This window comes from Panicum hallii, chromosome 3 (assembly GCF_002211085.1).
Source record: "Panicum hallii strain FIL2 chromosome 3, PHallii_v3.1, whole genome shotgun sequence".
Taxonomy (NCBI): domain Eukaryota; kingdom Viridiplantae; phylum Streptophyta; class Magnoliopsida; order Poales; family Poaceae; genus Panicum; species Panicum hallii.
In genome coordinates this window covers 62,973,065-62,991,704 of record NC_038044.1, presented here as the reverse complement: position 1 = coordinate 62,991,704, position 18,640 = coordinate 62,973,065, and the positions used below count along the sequence as shown (strand labels likewise).

Here is an 18,640-nt window from a genome sequence, read left to right as displayed (position 1 = left end):
TAAGCTTCCAAAACGGCCATTTTAGTTCTTAAATTTCTCCATCCGGTTCAATTTAGTCCTTTATCCTACATGGCATGCCTCGTCACGTATAGTCAACTATGGTAAAAAAAAGATAATATTTCTATAAATTTAATCATTAAAAAAGTTTCACCTTGACGAAAAAATGACGTACAATTTTTAAGGAAGTGAGTTGATCCCGAACATATTTATTATACACGTACAAAAGTTTCTTTTTTAAAAAAAAATCATGTAGAGGCAAGTTAAAGTTTTGTTGCGCTATCTTTAAGTATGTGCGAACTAATATATATTGCTGCTAAAAAATAAAAGTACGTAGATGCTGATATGGTAATGCCAATGTGACAAGACACGTTGAATGATGAGCTGCAAGAAAAAAGTTGAGGACTGAAACGGTCATTTTGAAAGTTTAAGGATGAAATCATCTATTCCCCTAAAGAAACACGTCTTTCTTTTAGTTCTGCAATGATGTTCTACAAAAATTTGATCTAATTTTATCCACAAATTACGTGCTATATTATTAGCTTTATAATTGTTAGGGGGGTCATGGCCTCTCCCCGCCCCCCCCCCCCCCCCCCCCCCCCCAGTTCTGCCACTGATAAGCTCCTGTCCGTCGTCGTTCTGGTAGCATGTCTTGCAGTAGACAGCTGCATCCATGAAGTAGGGACACACATCTGCTGCGCGTCGATGAAGGCTGAAGAAACGCATAAGCTGCATGCGGCAGAGCTGATATTCCGCGCGTGCACCCGGGGCCCTGGCGGCGTGACTGCGCACAGACACGAGGAGCTGGTGGCGACGCAACACTGCTTGCTTTGCTACATTCGGAGGTTAGAGGATGGCAAAAGGAATGTAGGGGAAACTGGGGCAGAGTTTCTTTTCTTGTTTCCTGAACTCTGGAATCTGGGACTAATAATGGAGCTCAACTCAAGGGAGTAACTGTACCCATTTGGCAGTGCTAAATGAAAGCGATTTCAGAGACCCCAGCAGGAAGGCCCCCCTGCTTCAACTGAAAGCGACGAAGTGTAATATTCGTGTATGAGAACCTGTCATGTCATATTGTCAGGTTCCCCCTTACCCTCCTCTGTTTCTCGTCGTTCCGGTATGTTCTTCTCTTGCAGTTCCTTTCTTTGACTGCCTTTATGGATGAAGAACAGAGACCACAGAGAACAATGATCTTTCTAAGGCTGCAGCTCTAATCAGACTCATCTGATAATTCATCCCCTTTTTAGAGGTAGCGGAACTGCACTCACTATGGATAACTTTGGCAGCGGATAATGCCGTCGTATGTACCATCTAAGTTCAGCGCATCCAAGATCATGCAAACTTCTTTACACCATCCAGTGATACAGACGCCAAGTACGATGGCGAATAGTGAGCGTAACAGTGAGCATGAATTGAAGTGGACAATGGACGACAGATCGGTTAAAACCTGTTGCTCACAGAGGTCCCGTATACAATTAGGTTGGGGACCGACTGTACGACGGTGTCGATGGGGATGGCAAAGTTCACACCGGATGAGATCCCAGATCCTGCAAATGGAAGATGTGGCATAGCAACGTTCAGCATATCTTCTGCACAGTATCTTGCATGCTCAGATCATATCTGTCAACGATTAATGCAGCTCAATTCAATTCGTAGGATCTCCCTCTGGAGTGTTATGTGTACCAGAGACACAGATATCACGGCCCATCTGGTACACAGCATCTCAGAGCATGAGATCTGCAACTATGTTTCTGGCTGCACAACACTACAGCTTGTTATGTTTTCTAGGTGCTTGTGTACAACACTACAGCTTGTTATGTTTCTAGGTGTACTCAACACTACAGCTTGTTTTCTTAAACTGAGGGGCGTAAAGTCCCACGAAATAGATAGTGTGAACACAGATCACTAAAGAGTGGACCATGGAGTTTCACTAGACCTGGATAGACTTATCTTTAAGTTTAGGGGATAAAGTGCAACAAATAGTCAAATTAATATATAGCACCATCTTAGTATGACTATGACCTGGGATTTCATATAGAAAATCAAAGATTCCCCACAAACCAAGGCAAAGCGGAAACGTGATCCTCCACCATGGGTCTTGACCACGGGGTAGTAACTCTTTGCCTGCTGCTTAGGGAATACCATCACAAGGAGAATTAATATCGATCTTGACAGTCTTCTTTCAACCATTCCTTTCGTCATACAGGAGTCAGGGAACATGACTCGAAAGTCACGAAAGGACATGGCAGCTGTTAGAATTATATGTCTTTTGTTTTTCAAAAGTTCTGTTTCATTTCTTCCAAATTAAAGTTTTGACGCGCATACCAAATGTCATGAGCCATCTATGATTCAATACTGAGGAAATACAGATTGCTGAACATAAGATAGAAGCATTACCTTTACGTGTGAATGTAGCTGTATTAACACCAATTACATGGCCATAAGAGTCAATAAGTGGACCTCCTGAGTTACCTGGAAGTAAGAAAAGTTTGTAAATATGGAGATATATGTATGCAATTGATCCGTATTCAGCTCACAGCCGAACATATATGGAATATAATGACACTCCACAGCCCAGTACATTGTAACCCATGTAAATAGCATTAACATTAATTTTTGATTCAATAACTAAGAGAAAGAACTTATTTTCCAATATATAGTGAGAGTTAGTATAAATAAAACCACAAGCCAACAGCGCAACAATGGCGTACTCACAGTCGCAGTTTATCTAGCAACATAATTACTGTGTCAGATCTAGTATACTAATCTGCCAAGAAAGAATTCCAAACTATGCACTCTTTACTCTATCTAATCAAAGGCCTAATTTCCCTTACTATTCCAATTCATGCTTTCAGCTCCAAAGGGGACTCCTAGTTGGGCCAAATCTACTTCATCCAACAGGCCCAAAGAGGCTTGGCCATCTTAACAATGAGCAATGCACCAACAAGTGCTATCTGCTGTCCATTCTTACTGCTCATAGGTTCCTAGGTTGCAAGAAAAGCGGTTTTCTACCCTGCTTAATGTCTCACAAGACTTGCACTGGTGTGTTTTTTTTTTGTAATCTTCCTTTGGGAGAAAGAGCATTTCCTAATCCCTATGTGGCTACGTTTACAATCAATGCACAGCCACACTAACATAAGAATTATCCATTCATAGGAACAAAAAGAAAAAACTAGATGCATAGGGCCAAAACATTTAATCTGAGAAGCCTAAGTGCACTTGAATAACCTAATTTCTTCAAAGAAAGCGTGTCACTCATGACTAAACAATAAAACACATCTCGAGGGAGCTTTAGTGAATGAAACAAATGAAAAGTTATCTCCATCAATTCAATTATTATCATCATTTGCTAAAAATCAGTTAACTTTTCATTTGTCAGAAAAAGGTGGTTGGAGATTATATTAAATCCATACATCATACAAAACGAAGAAAGACAGTACCGGCATTTATAGCAGCATCTGTCTGTATAGCCCCACGAATTGCTCTCCCACTGGGAGATGGTATCTCCCTCCCTAATCCGCTAACCACCTATAAGAAACTTTAATGATCACACCATCAGAATACACTAGGTCTGACAGACAAGGGTGCATAACAGTAACATTATCCATAATTACATAATGCATTCACTTTTGGATGGAGAACTGTTAGAATTTCTGAAGTGTACTTAACAAAAAATTAGAACAACTTTTTAAAGCATCATTACCCCAGTAGTTAGTGTGTGTTCATAACCATAAGGGTTCCCAATGGCAAAACAACTTTGCCCAACTCGCAAACCCCGTGATGTGCCAATCAGAGCAGGCCTCAACTTGTCACTGTCAACATCAACCTGCACCAATGATCTGAATTCAAAGATAGCAACTAGGAACCAATTTCGCATCACTGAAACTCCAGCCAAAAATAACGCAATCCAAACCTTCAGTACAGCAAGATCATATGCTGGATCACATCCTATTAGCCTCCCTTCCTTTGAGTAACTTTTACCACTAGAATCCTCCAAGAACACCTAGAAAAAACATAAAAAGGTTAAAAGGCATAAATAAGCAGAAGTATCATCATTAGTGTGTAATTAGCACTTGATAGTGCATGAGACAAGAAAGCAACCTTGCAGTAATGAGACACAGATCCATCCCCAGCTAGTTTTGCAACCACATGGTAATTTGTTACCTGATGCACCAATGCACCAATCAAATTAAAATTCAAAGCAACAGAGATTACATCAACCAATACAACACTACACAATCTCATAATGTATTCCACGCAGAACACAAATTTCACAGCATCAAGCTGACTGTAGTAACAAGCCTGCAACATAACCGGAAACAGATAAACACAGTTACATAAAATGCTCGAAAATATATTGAAATCACTGAATGTATCAGGTGGCACATATCAACGCAATAGTGCATGACCAAAGATTGATGAGACAAATTGGATGGCCAAAGTGGACACCCCTCTTAGTCCAAATGTATGTAAGTTTTGATGTGGGCCAGTTGCAGGTAAGCCTATGAAACACCAAACAGATGTAACCGGTAGTCACATTTTAGTTTGTAACAGACTATGCTACTACAGTAAGCGAGTAAATGCACATATTAGTGTTCGCAGCACGATAGTGAATTGGTTGATTGTCACTCACATCAATGCTCCGATCACGTTGGTGACATGTTGATTGTCCCTTATAACACGGGGGCATGGGAACCGAAATTCTATCACAGATCGGCACGAAACAGTAACCCCAAGCGCACTAATTCCACCTCTGAAATTCCTGGTTAATCCGAACAGAAAGGCCAACCGGAAGGCACTCACAATGTGGCCCGCGGAGTCCCACACGAACCCGGACCCGGTCCCCTCCACCTTGGCGCCGCCCTCCTCCTCGTCAACCTCCTCATCCCGGCCACCTCCCCGCCCCTGCGGCTCCGCGACGACGAGGTCCTTGATGAACACCACCGACGGCGACGCCTCCTGCATACGGCCGGGGGTTAGGGGCAGAGCTCCGCGGCTTTGAGGGTGCGGCGGGAGAGGAGTTACCTGGAACAGGCGTACGACGCGGGACTCGTCGACGTCCTCGCCGCCGGGCTCGTCGGCGGCGCGGGCGGGCCGCGGAGGCGGAGCGGCCGCGGCCGCGGCGAGGAGGAGGAGCGCGGCGGCGGCGCTGCGGCGAGTGGTGGCAGAGGAGGAGGAGGGAGGCGGTGACGGCGGTAGGTTGGGGCGCCGGTGGGGAGGCGACGAGAGGAGGAGGTGGTGGAGCAGCGGCCGCAGCGCCATTCCGAGTGCACGGCGATCGGCGAGGCAGGAAGCGCGCTATCCGATGAGTGGTGACGTGGCAAAGGGTGGAGCCGAGAAAGGCAGATACGAGGCGGGTACGTCTACGCCTTTCGAAAGCGTATATCTCAAGGCGCCTTGCAGAGCCACACGGCCCACGGTGATGGCAGTATGGCACGCAAACCTTTGGCCGGCAACGTTCAGATAGAATGGGCAAAGACCTTTCTCAACGAACCAGAACGTACTGAACTTCTGATTCTTCTCAAAAAAAAAAAAGAAACGTATTTGATTCTTGACAAGCACCATTTAAATCATCTTAATACATTTTTAGCTGTATTCCAATTTTTGTTCAAGTTATTGTATTTGTACAATAAAGGTGCTCATTCGTGTATATTTCTATCCGGACTTCCTTTTAGTTGAAGAGCTCTCGCGGGCCTCAGCCATTAGGAATGACCGATTCCAAGACGTGACGCTTAAGACTTACTCCCTTATTTTAAATTATTAATTGTTTTGATTTTCTAGATATATAAATTTTGATATGCATCTAGATATTATAATATATATCTAGATGTATAATAAAAAATTATGCAACTAGAAAAATCAAAACGCCTAATAATTTGAAACGGAAGGAGTACTAATTTATCCAAAAAAAGAATATCTATATTGATTTGCAAAAAAAATAATATCAATACTAAGCATCTTCGTCAGGAAAATAAGAAGGGTTTTATATCTCGAAGATTACAGACAATGCCAGTTGTTACACAGTTCGCTACTCATACATCTGCATGTACCACCAGTAAATACACGGCATATATATACACATTTTATCCGCTGTGACCGCACGTGCGGATACAATCCCATCCCCATCAGGCATCCGCCCGCACAGAACTACCATATCAGCTGCAAGCTAAGATGCTCGCCACGAATGCTCGGTCTCAGAGCACAACAGGAAGCGAGATCGGCGAGACGACGATACACACAACACAAACACATACACAGCAGCTCACGCGATCTCGCTCATGGGCGACTGCGTCACGGGCACCACGGCGGCGCTGCCCATCTCCTCGTCCAGCGCGTCCAACTCCGTCGCGGCCGGCGGCCTCGCCTTGGGGTCGAACCGCTTGCTCTTCGGGTTCGTCGCCGGGTCGTACCTCTTGACGACCAGCACGGACGCCGACGTCCTGAACCCCGGGGACACCAGGTAGCTCCCCACGGGGCCCAGCTCGTCGGGCCTCTCCACCAGCGGCGCCGTCGGCGGCATCCGCCCCACCACGAACACGTTGAAGCCGGACAGCGACTCGATGGTCTCCAGCACCTGCTCCCTCGTGTACGCCTCGGGCTCCTCGAACCGCACCGACCCGTCCTTCACGGCGCCCACCTTGGCCTTGAACGCCTCCACCGCCGCCTCGTCGGCCGCGTCCTCCTCCCCCGACTGCAGCCGGCTCGGCTGGAACCTCGCGAGCGTGACGGCAACGCCCGGGTGCTCGGCCATGCGCGTCGCGTATGCGAGCGCCTCGCGGTCGTCCGGCCCGCCGAAGAAGAGCGCGGCGACGGAGAAGGAGACGTTCTTGGCTGACACCTGCGCGTGGCCGCCGAGGCCGCGGTCGACGAGGATGGCCACGGAGCAGGGCGCCTCGCGGAGCACGCGCTTGTTGATGGCGTGGTACGGGGAGCCCAGCGACTGGAAGGAGCCGTCGTGGTGGAGCGCCTTGTGGTACGGCATGATGACGATGGCCGCGCGCTTGTCGGCAGCGCTGTCGATGACGTCGCGGTGGATGGTGTCGAGGTCCGAGATCGCCGTCATGGGCCGCACCCTCACGGAGCTCAGCTGCTGGAACGCCTCGAACGCCACCACCATCTGCTCCGTCCGCTGCTCCTTGCTGTTGAAGAAGGGCATGCCGTCGCGCCGCGCGCGCTGCACCAGGCTGATGGCCGACGACCGCTCCGAGAGCTCCACCAGGTGCATCGCGTACATGGTGAGGCGGCGCCGCCCGGTGCCTCGCGACGCCTCCACCAGGTTGAGCAGCGTCGGGATGTGGCGGTTGGTGTGGAAGCAGGCCAGCACGCGCAGCTCGCCGTCGGCGTCCCCGGGCGAGCACTCCACGGTGCGGCGCTTGTACGGCACCGTCTTCCGCGCCGGCTTGTAGATGGCCATCACGATGGGCGTCGTGATGAAGGTGGTGAACAGCGCCATGAGCACCAGGATGGCGAACGCCTCGTCGTTGAGCACCTTGCGGTCCCGGCCGATGTTGAGGACGATGAGCTCGACGAGCCCCTTGGTGTTCATGAGGAATCCGAGGGTGACCGCCTCCCGGACAGGGATCTTGACGAACAGAGACGTGATCACCGTGCCACCAATCTTGCCAAGGCATGCGTTTGCAATGACGAGCACGAGCAAGCCCCATGACTTGGCGCCTTTGATAGTGGCCACATCCGTCTTGAGGCCACTGGAGACGAAGTAAAGCGGGAGGAAGAGACCTGAGATGAGGTCCTCCACCTTCTCGATGAGCACGCCGGCAAAAGGCCCGTCCTTGGGGACGACGATGCCAACCATGAAGGCACCAAACAGAGCATGGATGCCGATGGTGTCGGTGACAAAACCAGCAGCTAGGACAATGGCGAGGGTGGCGCAGATGTAAACCTCCTTGACCGGCTCGCCCTCGGGTGACCGGCGAGCCATCCAGGCCAGCACCGGGCGGAGGAACAAGCAGATGGCAATGACGAAGCCAGCGGCGGTGAGCAGCACCCAGAGCGAAATGATCGGCGAGCCAGAACCGGAGAGGGCAATGGCAAGTGCCAGCAGGATCCAGGCAGCAACATCGTTGACGGCTGCAGCGGACATGGCCATGCGACCAAGGTCAGTGGTCAGAAGCTTCAGCTCGGCCAGGATACGGGCCAGAACCGGGAACGCGGTGATGGAGAGCGCGACGCCCATGAAGACAAGGAAGGGCCCCTGTGGCGCGCCCTTAACAATGGTGGCACGGAACGCAAAGGATGTGCCGATGCCGAGGGCGAACGGGGCAGAGATGCCAGCAAGCGCGATGGCGAGGGCCTTCTTGCCAGTGCGGCGGATGGCAGAGATGTCGAGCTCGAGGCCGACGAGGAACAGGAAGAAAAGCAGGCCGAGGTTGGCCAGCGTGTCCAGCACCGTCATGCTCTGGGGTGGGAACACGGCGTGCAAGAACTTGTGGCTGCGGCCCAGCGCCGACGGGCCCAGCAGAATTCCTCCCTGCATCAATCAGGCAAAGGCACACCATGCATGTGAGAATTCAAGTTACAGAATTGTCCATCACATCAGTTGGAAAATATGTAAATCAATTCATATGCAGTATTCTGCAAATGAGTTAAGAATACTAGATAACATATAGAAATATAATAAAGTATAAAACTGAAACTATGAGCTTAGTTTAGGTTGCAGTAATAGAATAGCCTCTCCAATACAGGGTTAACCATAGCAGATGCACACAAAAAATCTAACTAAACTTCAGAAAATTTATGAATTTTACCAAAATTTGTTCAAATTACAGATATATCAGTATGGTTACTTTATCAGAGTGATAGAATTAATAACACTGCTCCAGTAATGGATCAGAACTAGTAAAATAGTAGGGACATGTTAGAACTTGAAGAGCTAGTTAATTTCAGAAACCAGGAACATGTATTGGCTAAGTAATTATTTCTTATGAGATCGCTCTGAAACCTAAACGATAAGATAGCAGGTAATGATGGAAGCGACAAAAAGAATAATTAAGCTGTTTGAGAAGCATGCAATGGAATATACTACTGTCCGTGTGCCAGTATTTAGTACTTGTTGCAAGTAGTATCTGTATCTTTCTTTTTCTTGATTAAGCAATCTCTCTTTACAAGTCAAATGACAGCTAGGTTGGCAGGTAGTCATGCGACAAGTCTACATTTCCTTGCGATAATGCACCTAAACAATGCGCCTCGGCTTTTATACATTTGTAATTTGTTGTTGCTGCTGCAGATATCGTCCATAAACTAGAGTTGACTTTGGTGACTAGAAGAAAGACAAGCAACGCAAGCAAGGCCGGAATGAACCATGCATCGAAACCTGCCCTCGTTCATTTCTGGATCGAGTCAACGATAATTGCAGTCTAAAATATGTAGTATGTGTCTGAACGTGTGGGGAACTGCAGGTAGGCTAGTCAAAAAGCGCAGTGGAAAACCGCAAAAATCATGTCATATACTTATTTGCATATATGTATGTGCATATATGTCAACGTCCCCCCATACGTGATCATATTACTTATTTCTCCATCTTGAGAGCCATTAATTAGTTTCTTCTCTGTAATATGAGAATCACAGCTCTTCTGTACTCTCTTTAGCCAGAAGAGGGGCCTTTCAGCTTGCAGGCAGACATGGTTAATATCATGGATGCATGTTGTAAATAGAAATGCATGCCCTCTTTTTTTGGGAGAAATAGATGAGAGATCAACAACAGTACGTATGCAGATGTGTATACGCTGAATGCTGCAACGATCACAGACAGATGCAAGATGTACACAGATTCTGGAATCTTTTCCGGAAACAGATGACAGCAGCAGCAAGCAGCTAGTTTCCCCCTAAACATGGTGCAAGCGAAGAGTAACCCAGAAGGAGATAATCTTCCATCTGCGACTTAGTTTATCTCCCTAAGAAGGTGCTCAGAATCTCCTTTCTCCTGTGCAAAAAAGACGACCGTTGCCAATCTCTAGACTAACAGACACTATAAAATTCAGAGACAGATCGGAGATCTCTGGATGCAGGGCTATCTGAGGCAGGCCTCCCCCAGGACGGTTGGGATCCGGCCGGCCGGGCCTGAAGCTGCTAGCTGTGGTATACCACGTGATGAGTTGTGCGCGCGCGCGGTGCTTCCTTACTTAGTATGACCGCGCGATTTGAGGAGCAAATTGGGACAAAATAAACATCATAGTAGATTACTTTTGTTTGGGGGGGGGGGGGGGGGTGATTGGCTCTAAGTACAGCTACTACCAAGCAGAAGATTTTCTTATCAGCAACCTCTTCCTCCCACCCTCCCATTAATGATCAGAAGGCCGGTGAGGAAATTAAATTTGTTCGTCGACTCTTGTTGTCTGTTCCTTAATCCTTACTATAAAATTGTGGAAGAAGCGGGATCCTTCTATGAGGGCCTAGTGATTTCACAGCATTATTCAGCACGGTTTCTTCAGAATCTCTGCCAAATTTCTATACTGGAAAAGCTGTGGCGGCCCGAAACACTGAGTGGTTGGAATGGAAGGGTGAGATGTCCCAGGCAAATTCTCACCGGATACCAACCCATAATCGATTTTTCATGCTGATGCTCAGCTGTTGTAAGAAGAATCCGACGGTCAAAAAAGGAAAAAACTTCCTCCAAAGCAAATGCTAACTAGAACATGGGGTGAGTCGGTTCCATGTATGTAACGGCATGATGATGATCCCCGGGAAATTCAAGCCGGCTGACCGGCGACTGAAGGTGGGCATAGCACGAGGCCCACAAAATCCAGCGGAGTTCAGTGAAGTCGGCCGATGTCCCCGTCACGAACTACCAGAGATGGGCAGGTCATCAGAAGACAGAAGGGAACAGGCGACGAAGTGGCTAGTAAGAAAAGGACACGGGCATGCTTTGTCCCGTCCCATCCTCGGTGTCCCCACTACTCCCCAACGTGGTAACCCCGCCCCAGTTTCCTCCCGGGCCCGCGCGTCAGCATTGGCGGAGCCGAACGTGCGTGGCGGCGTCCCTAGCGCCTCCGGCGAGACCCCCTCGAATCCGTCCAATTAATTAGTCTCGACAGATGAAGCGAACGATCGAGCGGAGGCATTCGATCGATTCTCGGGAGAGAGGGGGGGGGGGGGGGGGAGGAGGGGAGGACGAATCGGCCGGGAAACGAACTCACGATGATCTCGGCGATGACGCGGGGCTGGCGGAGCGGGCGGAGCAGGTAGGCGAGGCCGCGGGTGACGACGACGACGAGGCAGATCTGCAGGATGGCGAGCGGCAGCGCGTAGTCCAGCGGGTTCTCCCCCTGGAACGCCCCCTGCGAGGTCGCCTTCATCGGGCCCGGGCACTTGGCCGCTGCCGCCGCCGTCGCGTTGGACGCCATCGCCGCCGCCGCACCAGCAGCGCGAGGTGATCGAGAGTAATCACGACGCGCGCGCGCCGCTGGCTTAAACTAAACCCCTTCCGGGCTCGTGACGGTTGCGTGGGTGGACTCGAGGAAGGAAGGATGGGATGGGAGTCTGCTGCTGCGGCCGCGTGGGGGGCCTTTTATAGGGCGGGGGACGGCTCCCGTGTGCCGGCTGCGGCGCACGAGTCTGGTTGGAGTTTGTGTGCTTGCCTCCGTCCAGCACGGTAACCATTCTGTTCTGTAGATTGTAGGCGCGTGGGCGTGGGAGACTCCGATCGAGATTAGTTTAGGCCAATAATGCACCTGGGAGCGTTGACGTCGCATTTCGGATGATATATATGTTAATATATATGTATATATAAATATATATAATAACTCCACGGGTCTTCAACGGCTGCCGATGGAGGGGAGCGGGCGCCGTGGACGCGTACGTGGAAAATCGGACGGCCGGTGGACGGTGGACGAGCTTCGTGAAAAAGAATATTAGACGTGCCCTCAATATGTACCGTATCGAACTCTGTTATATATATATATATGAAAAATCTATTTTACACGTGTTTGTAGCTATTTCTACACGTGTATCTCATGATGTAGGGTGTATCTGATCCAACAAAACGTACGTACAAGATGTATGTGATCGTACATACTGCGTTCATTCATTCCCAAGGTTTGTCATTTGACCCTGCACAAAAGACGACTAAACAACGGAATAATGCAGCTCCCACGATTCTCAAACTTTTATATATACATACGTATGTATGTATATATATAAAACGTGCAAGGAGGGCAATAAGTGCGCAAATGTATTGCGGTAGAAGGAGACACGTACGTGTACTTATTATATATGGCGAACAACTAACTAGCAGCTTATCATCGTATGGCGACGACTAACATAAGAGGGGTCCGTTTCTTCACCATCACCCACAGCGTACGTAATTAACTAACAGACAGGAGAATACGATGGCTAGTAGTACGCATAGGTAGATGAAGATGACGACGACGCGCGGCGAACGCGTCAGAGAGAGAGGTGACGAGCGACTCCACCGCGCGCCTCCCACTGGGCTGGACTTGGACCTGGACCTGGACTTTTGGCGCCAATGAGCTAAGCTCGTTTCCGGGCAGCAACGACGAGCCGACCGTGCCGTGCCGCGTACTCGAGTGACCTTCGTGCGTGGGCCGGGGTTCCATTCATCGACTTGATGACTTGCGCTTTCGCCAAGCAACAATTTGGCCTCCTTGATGCATGGTGAGCCCACTAGCTAGCTACCTACCTTAATTAGCCTTGTCTTATCTACCATACATGGCAGGCAGGTCTTCAGTCTTCTCGTACCAGGCGTACGTGTGTACTTTGAATAGGAGTACCGCCGTTTTTTCAAAAAATTTCTTTATTTGCAGAGGGGATTAGGGATTCACAGCTTGCATTAGGATTAGACTCTCATCAAGATAACAAAGGGATGACTCCTAATTAATAAGGTTTGCTTGCTTGATGGTTGGTCACCCCCAAGTCAACGGTGCATCCTCGAATAATGCATCTTCTGAAATGAGACGTGCGTGCAGCATGTGTGCTCTAGCTTCTAATCCTCGCCGAACGGAGGGAGGGCAGGGTGAATAATAATATATGTGCGTTCTACCTCTTAGCTTCAACGCGCTCCTAAACGATATTATTGGGTCCTTTTAATTTTGATGTTGAAACTTTCTCAACAAAAATAATCAAACCTAAGATAATTTAATTTAGACCAAAGTTAGAAGTGCACTGATTTAGGGCAGATGGTTCATTGTATAGCAAGTACTAGCAGGCCAGGACCAACTTGGAAACCAAACCTACTGGATGGAGGCCGTTGCATCTCGTCTCTCTAGATACCGGTGCAAATAATTTGAGAATTCAAAATTTTTCTAATTACTATTTCGACTGGAGTCATGGACATACGAACCCGGGTAATTCAGCGAATGGATGAGAAACGCAAATATGCTATGACAATAACGTGGCATGCGTCTTATATGTGAGTTTTTGTTTCTCTTCAACTTTTTAGAGGCAGGCAATTATACATTTTGCACGATTAAATCCGATACTGTACATTTGGAACACGCTCAAAGAAGCGTGGTAGGAAGTAGAATTCTACAACTACTACTCCCTCCGTTCTAAATTACAATTCGTTTTGACTTTTCCAGATATATAATTTTTGCTACGTATCTAGACATAGTGTATATCTAGATGCATAACAAAATTATGTATCTAGAAAAACTAAAATAAATTATAATTTAGGACGGAGGGAGTACTTGTGTAACAATTTTTTTTCATATTTTTTATGTACAATACAGGTTACTGTAATAATGGTCATGTGGACTACAGGGTACTAATATAAGTTTAATTAATTTCACATCGTACCTGCTTTATTTTCTTGATGATGGCAGAATGAAAAGGAACAAAGCTCAACGAACACCATGGCCAGCACAGTCGCTCACCGGCGACCACGGCACTGGTACCACGGCGGATCTGCCCATCTCCGCCTCGTCCAGCACGTCCTCCTCCGTCGCGGCCGGCGGCCTCGCCTTCGGGTCGAACCTCTTGCTCTTCGGGTTCGTCGCCGGGTCGTACCTCTTGATGACCAGCACCGACGCCGACGTCCTGAACTCCGGCGACACCAGGTAGCTCCCCACGGGGCCCAGCTCGTCGGGTCTCTCCACCAGCGGCTCCGTCGGCGGCATCCGCCCCACCACGAACACGTTGAACTTGGTCAGCGAGTGGATGGTCTCCAGCACCACCTCCTTGGCGCACGCCTCGCGCTCCTCGAAGTGCACGGACCCATCCTTCACGGCGCCGACCTTGGACTTGAAGGCCTCGATCGCAGCCTCGTCGTCGGCGCTCTCCTCGTCGGAGTGCGGACGGTTCGGCCGGCACCTTGCCAGCGTGACGGCGACACCCGGGTGCTCCGCCATGCGCGTGGCGTAGGCGAGCGCCTCGCGGTCGTCGGGCCCGCCGAAGAAGAGCATCGCGACGGAGAAGGACACGTTCTGGGCGGACACCTGCGCGGGGCCGCCGAGGCCGCGGTCGACGAGGATGGCCACGGAGCAGGGCGCCTCGCGGAGCACGCGCTTGTTGACGGCGTGGTACGCCGAGCCCAGCGACTGGAAGGAGCCGTCCTGCTGGAGCGCCTTGTGGTACGGCATGACGACGATGGCGGCGCGCTTGCCGGCGGCGCTGTCGATGACGTCCCGGTGGATGGTCTCCAGGTCTGAGATGGCCGTCATGGCACGCACCCGCACGGAGCTCAGCTGCTGGAACGCCTCGAACGCCACCACCAGCTGCCCCTCGCGGTCGGCGCTGTTGAAGAACGGCACGCCGTTGCGGCGGGCGCGCTGGACCATAGTGATCGACGACGACCGCTCCGAGAGCTCCACGAGGTGCATGGCGTACATGACGAGGCGGCGGTGCCCCGTGCCCCGCGACGCCTCCACGAGGTTGAGCAGCGTCGGGATGTTGCGGCTGGAGTGGAAGCAGGCGAGGACGCGCAGCTCGCCGTCTGCGTCGCCGGGCGCGCACTCCACGGTGCGACGCTTGTAGGGCACCGACGGCCGCGCTGGCTTGTAGACGGCCATGACGATGGGTGTCGTGATGAAAGTGGTGAAGAGCGCCATGAGCACCATGATGGCGAAGGCCTCGTCGTTGAGAACCTTGCGGTCCCTGCCGATGTTGAGGACGACGAGCTCGACGAGACCCTTAGTGTTCATCAAGAAGCCGAGCGTGACAGCCTCCCGGACAGGGATCTTGACGAGCAGTGACGTGGCCACCGCGCCGCCGATCTTGCCAATGCACGCGTTCGCGATGACGAGCACGAGCAAGCCCCAGGACTTGGCTCCACGGATGGTCGCCACGTTGGTCTTGAGGCCGCTCGAGACGAAGTAGAGAGGGAGGAAGAGCCCCGAGACGAGGTCCTCCACCTTCTCGATGAGCATGCCGGCGAATGGCCCCTCCTTGGGGATGACGACGCCGACGACGAACCCACCGAACAGCGCGTGGATGCCGATGACGTCGGTGAGGAAGCCGCCGGCGAGGACAATGGCGAGCGTGGCGCAGACGTACAGCTCCTTGATGGGCTCGCCCTCGCGGCACCGGTGCGCCATCCACGCCAGCACCGGCTTTAGAAGCACGAACGCGCCGATGACGAAGCCGGCGGCGGTGAGGAGCACCCAGAGCGAGATGATCGGCGAGGCGGAGCCCGAGAGCGCGATGGCGAGCGCGAGGAGGATCCACGCCATGACGTCGTCGACCGCGGCGGCGGACAGCGCCATGCGGCCAAGGTCCGTGGTGAGGAGCTTGAGCTCGGTGAGGATGCGGGCGAGCACCGGGAAGGCGGTGATGGAGAGCGCGACGCCCATGAAGACGAGGAACGGCGCGTGCGGGGCGTCCTTGACGATGGTGGCGCGGAAGGCGAAGGACGTGCCGATGCCGAGCGCGAACGGGAGCGCGATGCCGGAGAGGGAGATGGCGAGGGCCTTCCTCCCGGTGCGGCGGATGGCGGAGAGGTCGAGCTCCAGGCCGACGAGGAAGAGGAAGAAGAGCAGGCCGATGTTGGCCAGCGTGTCCAGCACCGTCATGCTCTCCGGCGGGAAGACGGTGTGCAGGAACTTGGTGCTCCGGCCAAGCGCCGACGGGCCAAGCAGGATCCCTCCCTGCACACACCATTGCCGGCGATTACGAAAGCATTACAATGTGTACTCCTGCTAGTCAAAACAAGAGACCATTTGTAGTTCATGCTAGTCACTATTTTAACTTTGATTTACAGTATCTATTTGCAAAGGTGTTTAGATCGGTCAGTGTGCAAATCTTTACTTTGACAAAGTGCAAATCAGACTTTCCTAACTAGGCCGGCAATGAGAAAACGTTACTTTGACACAGATCCTGTTATCGAAAAATAATCACGGGCTAATAAAATCTTGATATCGTATTTATTTGGTACTATAGATGTTAATATATTTTTTATAAATTTGTTCAAAGAAATGTTTAAGTTAAGATATGTGAGAAGATGTTGATGTATTTTTTTTATAAATTTGTTCAAAGAAATATTTAAGTTAAGATATGTGAGACGAAAACTAACTATATTAAGGATGCAAGTAATTAATTACGATGGCATACCACTCTAATTTATATCTTCTCCCAAATTATTTACGCAAAATACTTTTTTAATTTATTTTATCATTTTTTGATCGATCCAATGGCTCAAAATATATATAACTTGCATCTCTCATCTCTACTTAGATGGGGATAGAGTACGAAACAGTCTCCTGCTAACAGTTTTTCTGATAAGTAGGTTGCACGCAAACAAAAAGAAATCGATTTTTTTTATTTGATCAGGCGTGCACTGATCACAATGCATATCCAAGTCGTCGGCGGCGTGCATATGCATGGGCAAATCCAGATAAGACCAAACAGAAGAAAGCACTCTAGCCAGCTTTGGTAATTAAAGGACGACGGCGATCGATCGAGTAAAAACGTCTAGCTAGCTAGGGTCGAGGAGTCGCTTACGATGATCTCGGCGATGACGCGGGGCTGCCGGAGCGGGCGGAGTAGGTAGGCGAGGCTGCGGGTGACGACGACGACGAGGCAGATCTGGAGGATGATGAGCGGCAGCGCGTAGTCCAGCGGGCTCTCCCCCTGGAACGCCCCGTGCGACGCCACCTTCGCCATTGTTGATGCTGCTACCAAACTCCCTCCCTGGTCGAGAACCTCACTGACTTGTTGGCTTCGAGCTAGCAGCTAGCTAGCTCCCACGCTCTGGCTGCCGAGAGTACGGCTCCGTACGGGCCTGTATATATAGGAGGGCGAGCCGAGGCCGCCATGGGGTGGCCGACGATGGCGACCGCGCGCTAGATCTGGCGCCTAGCTAGCTAGCTAGCGGTTCCAACTTCCAAAGGGCCGGGAGACTTTTCTCTCCGCGCGCCGTACCATTAGTGATGTAATATCAAGTGCGCGTAATAATGTTTAAGTGATGCACAAGTAACTGGAGAGTACGTACATGTGATAACCTTATTTGAGGTAGTGAACTTGTTACCTAGCTAATAACTCTGTTATTTTAAAACACAATAGAGATGAACACTTGCCCGATGAATTAATATGCACGCGCACATCCTATGAGTGCCTTTGAGAGACGACGAGGGCGGCATACCGTTCGCACGCAGTGCTGCAATATTAATATTAATATGTGTATTGTGATATTCCGAACTAGTAGCTTCGAAAGTTTAGAGGATTGAAAAATAGCAAACCTACTTGTGTGCTTATCTTTGGAATATTTGGAACCGGCTTATTTTCCCCGTTCGCCATAATGGGCCCTTGCTGGGTGGACATTTGGCAATATTAGCCGGGATATATAGTGATTGAGAAAGTCCCAAGCACTTGAAACTTAGCAAATATGGTAAGGAGCCTTAGCAATTAATTACCACCGAGCACTCTCCATGCGCCTTCGCTCGTTTTGTGAAAGTTGAGCAACTTTCCATGAATTTTTCGCTTTCCAAATAACAAAATTTATTAACATCAAAACTACAACCACATGTGACATGCAACTTTGATATCACTAACTTATATTGATTTTTCAGAAGCCATTATTCTGCAATCGTGTATCACTTTCGATATATACGAAACGAAATATCTCCATAATTTTTCACACGTATCCCAACGCATCACTTTTTTCCCAAGAGGGTAAACACTAAACAACGGTTCAATACGTTCTTGGCAAGCAAAAATAATTCAACCAAAATACTAGCCTACTCTTTGGGATTATTTTAGGCCAATAATGCACTTGAAAAGTTGACATTTGAATCAGATTCTACTGGCTGCAAAGCACGTCGCAGGGATTTAAATGGATTCCTCTCCATCGAATCCGTAGCCGCAAAGCACCAGATGGTTGGAGCCTACTGACTTGTGTTCCAGTGGTTGCTTTGATAAATGAACGTACAAATCAAAAGGCAGCATCAGAGAGTTGGCTTTTCTTTTTGCCTCTTAATATACTACCATATGTGCATTATTATACATGTATGTTTTATTCTTCCGATGTACGACCTTGCAAAACTAAGTTCAAAATTGAGCTTATTATAAACTGCAAGCAGAGCAATATATAAAGCGCTCAAATAAACCTCATTCGCTGTGCGGCAGCTTATCATCGTGGCACACCTGGAATAAAAAAAGATCTGACAAAAACTAAACACCCACATGGTTTGGTGGACTTTGGAGACTACTTCATAGGAGGTGTTCGTTTCTTTCACGT

The 18,640-nt window shown here is 49.6% G+C and overlaps 3 protein-coding genes across 3 annotated transcripts; all 3 read right to left on the bottom strand.

Annotated features, from left to right (window-relative positions):
- Positions 1–1,271: 1,271 nt before the first annotated feature.
- On the bottom strand, positions 1,272–5,336 carry LOC112884849 (protease Do-like 5, chloroplastic). The gene is made up of 8 exons (XM_025950456.1): positions 5,023–5,336; positions 4,801–4,956; positions 4,099–4,161; positions 3,911–4,000; positions 3,701–3,823; positions 3,438–3,525; positions 2,395–2,469; positions 1,272–1,544 (listed from the first exon to the last, which is right to left on the bottom strand). The coding sequence occupies exons 1-8, from the start codon at positions 5,257–5,259 to the stop codon at positions 1,438–1,440; spliced, it is 939 nt and encodes a 312-aa protein (XP_025806241.1). The 5' UTR covers positions 5,260–5,336; the 3' UTR covers positions 1,272–1,437.
- A 620-nt stretch (positions 5,337–5,956) lies between these two features.
- Positions 5,957–11,455, bottom strand: LOC112884845 (cation/H(+) antiporter 19-like). Its single transcript, XM_025950452.1, has 2 exons — positions 11,151–11,455; positions 5,957–8,485 (listed from the first exon to the last, which is right to left on the bottom strand). The coding sequence occupies exons 1-2, from the start codon at positions 11,355–11,357 to the stop codon at positions 6,260–6,262; spliced, it is 2,433 nt and encodes an 810-aa protein (XP_025806237.1). The 5' UTR covers positions 11,358–11,455; the 3' UTR covers positions 5,957–6,259.
- Positions 11,456–13,382: 1,927 nt separating this feature from the next.
- LOC112884846 (cation/H(+) antiporter 19-like) lies at positions 13,383–17,149 on the bottom strand. Its single transcript, XM_025950453.1, has 2 exons — positions 16,906–17,149; positions 13,383–16,052 (listed from the first exon to the last, which is right to left on the bottom strand). The coding sequence occupies exons 1-2, from the start codon at positions 17,065–17,067 to the stop codon at positions 13,812–13,814; spliced, it is 2,403 nt and encodes an 800-aa protein (XP_025806238.1). The 5' UTR covers positions 17,068–17,149; the 3' UTR covers positions 13,383–13,811.
- Between the last annotated feature and the right edge of the window lie 1,491 nt (positions 17,150–18,640).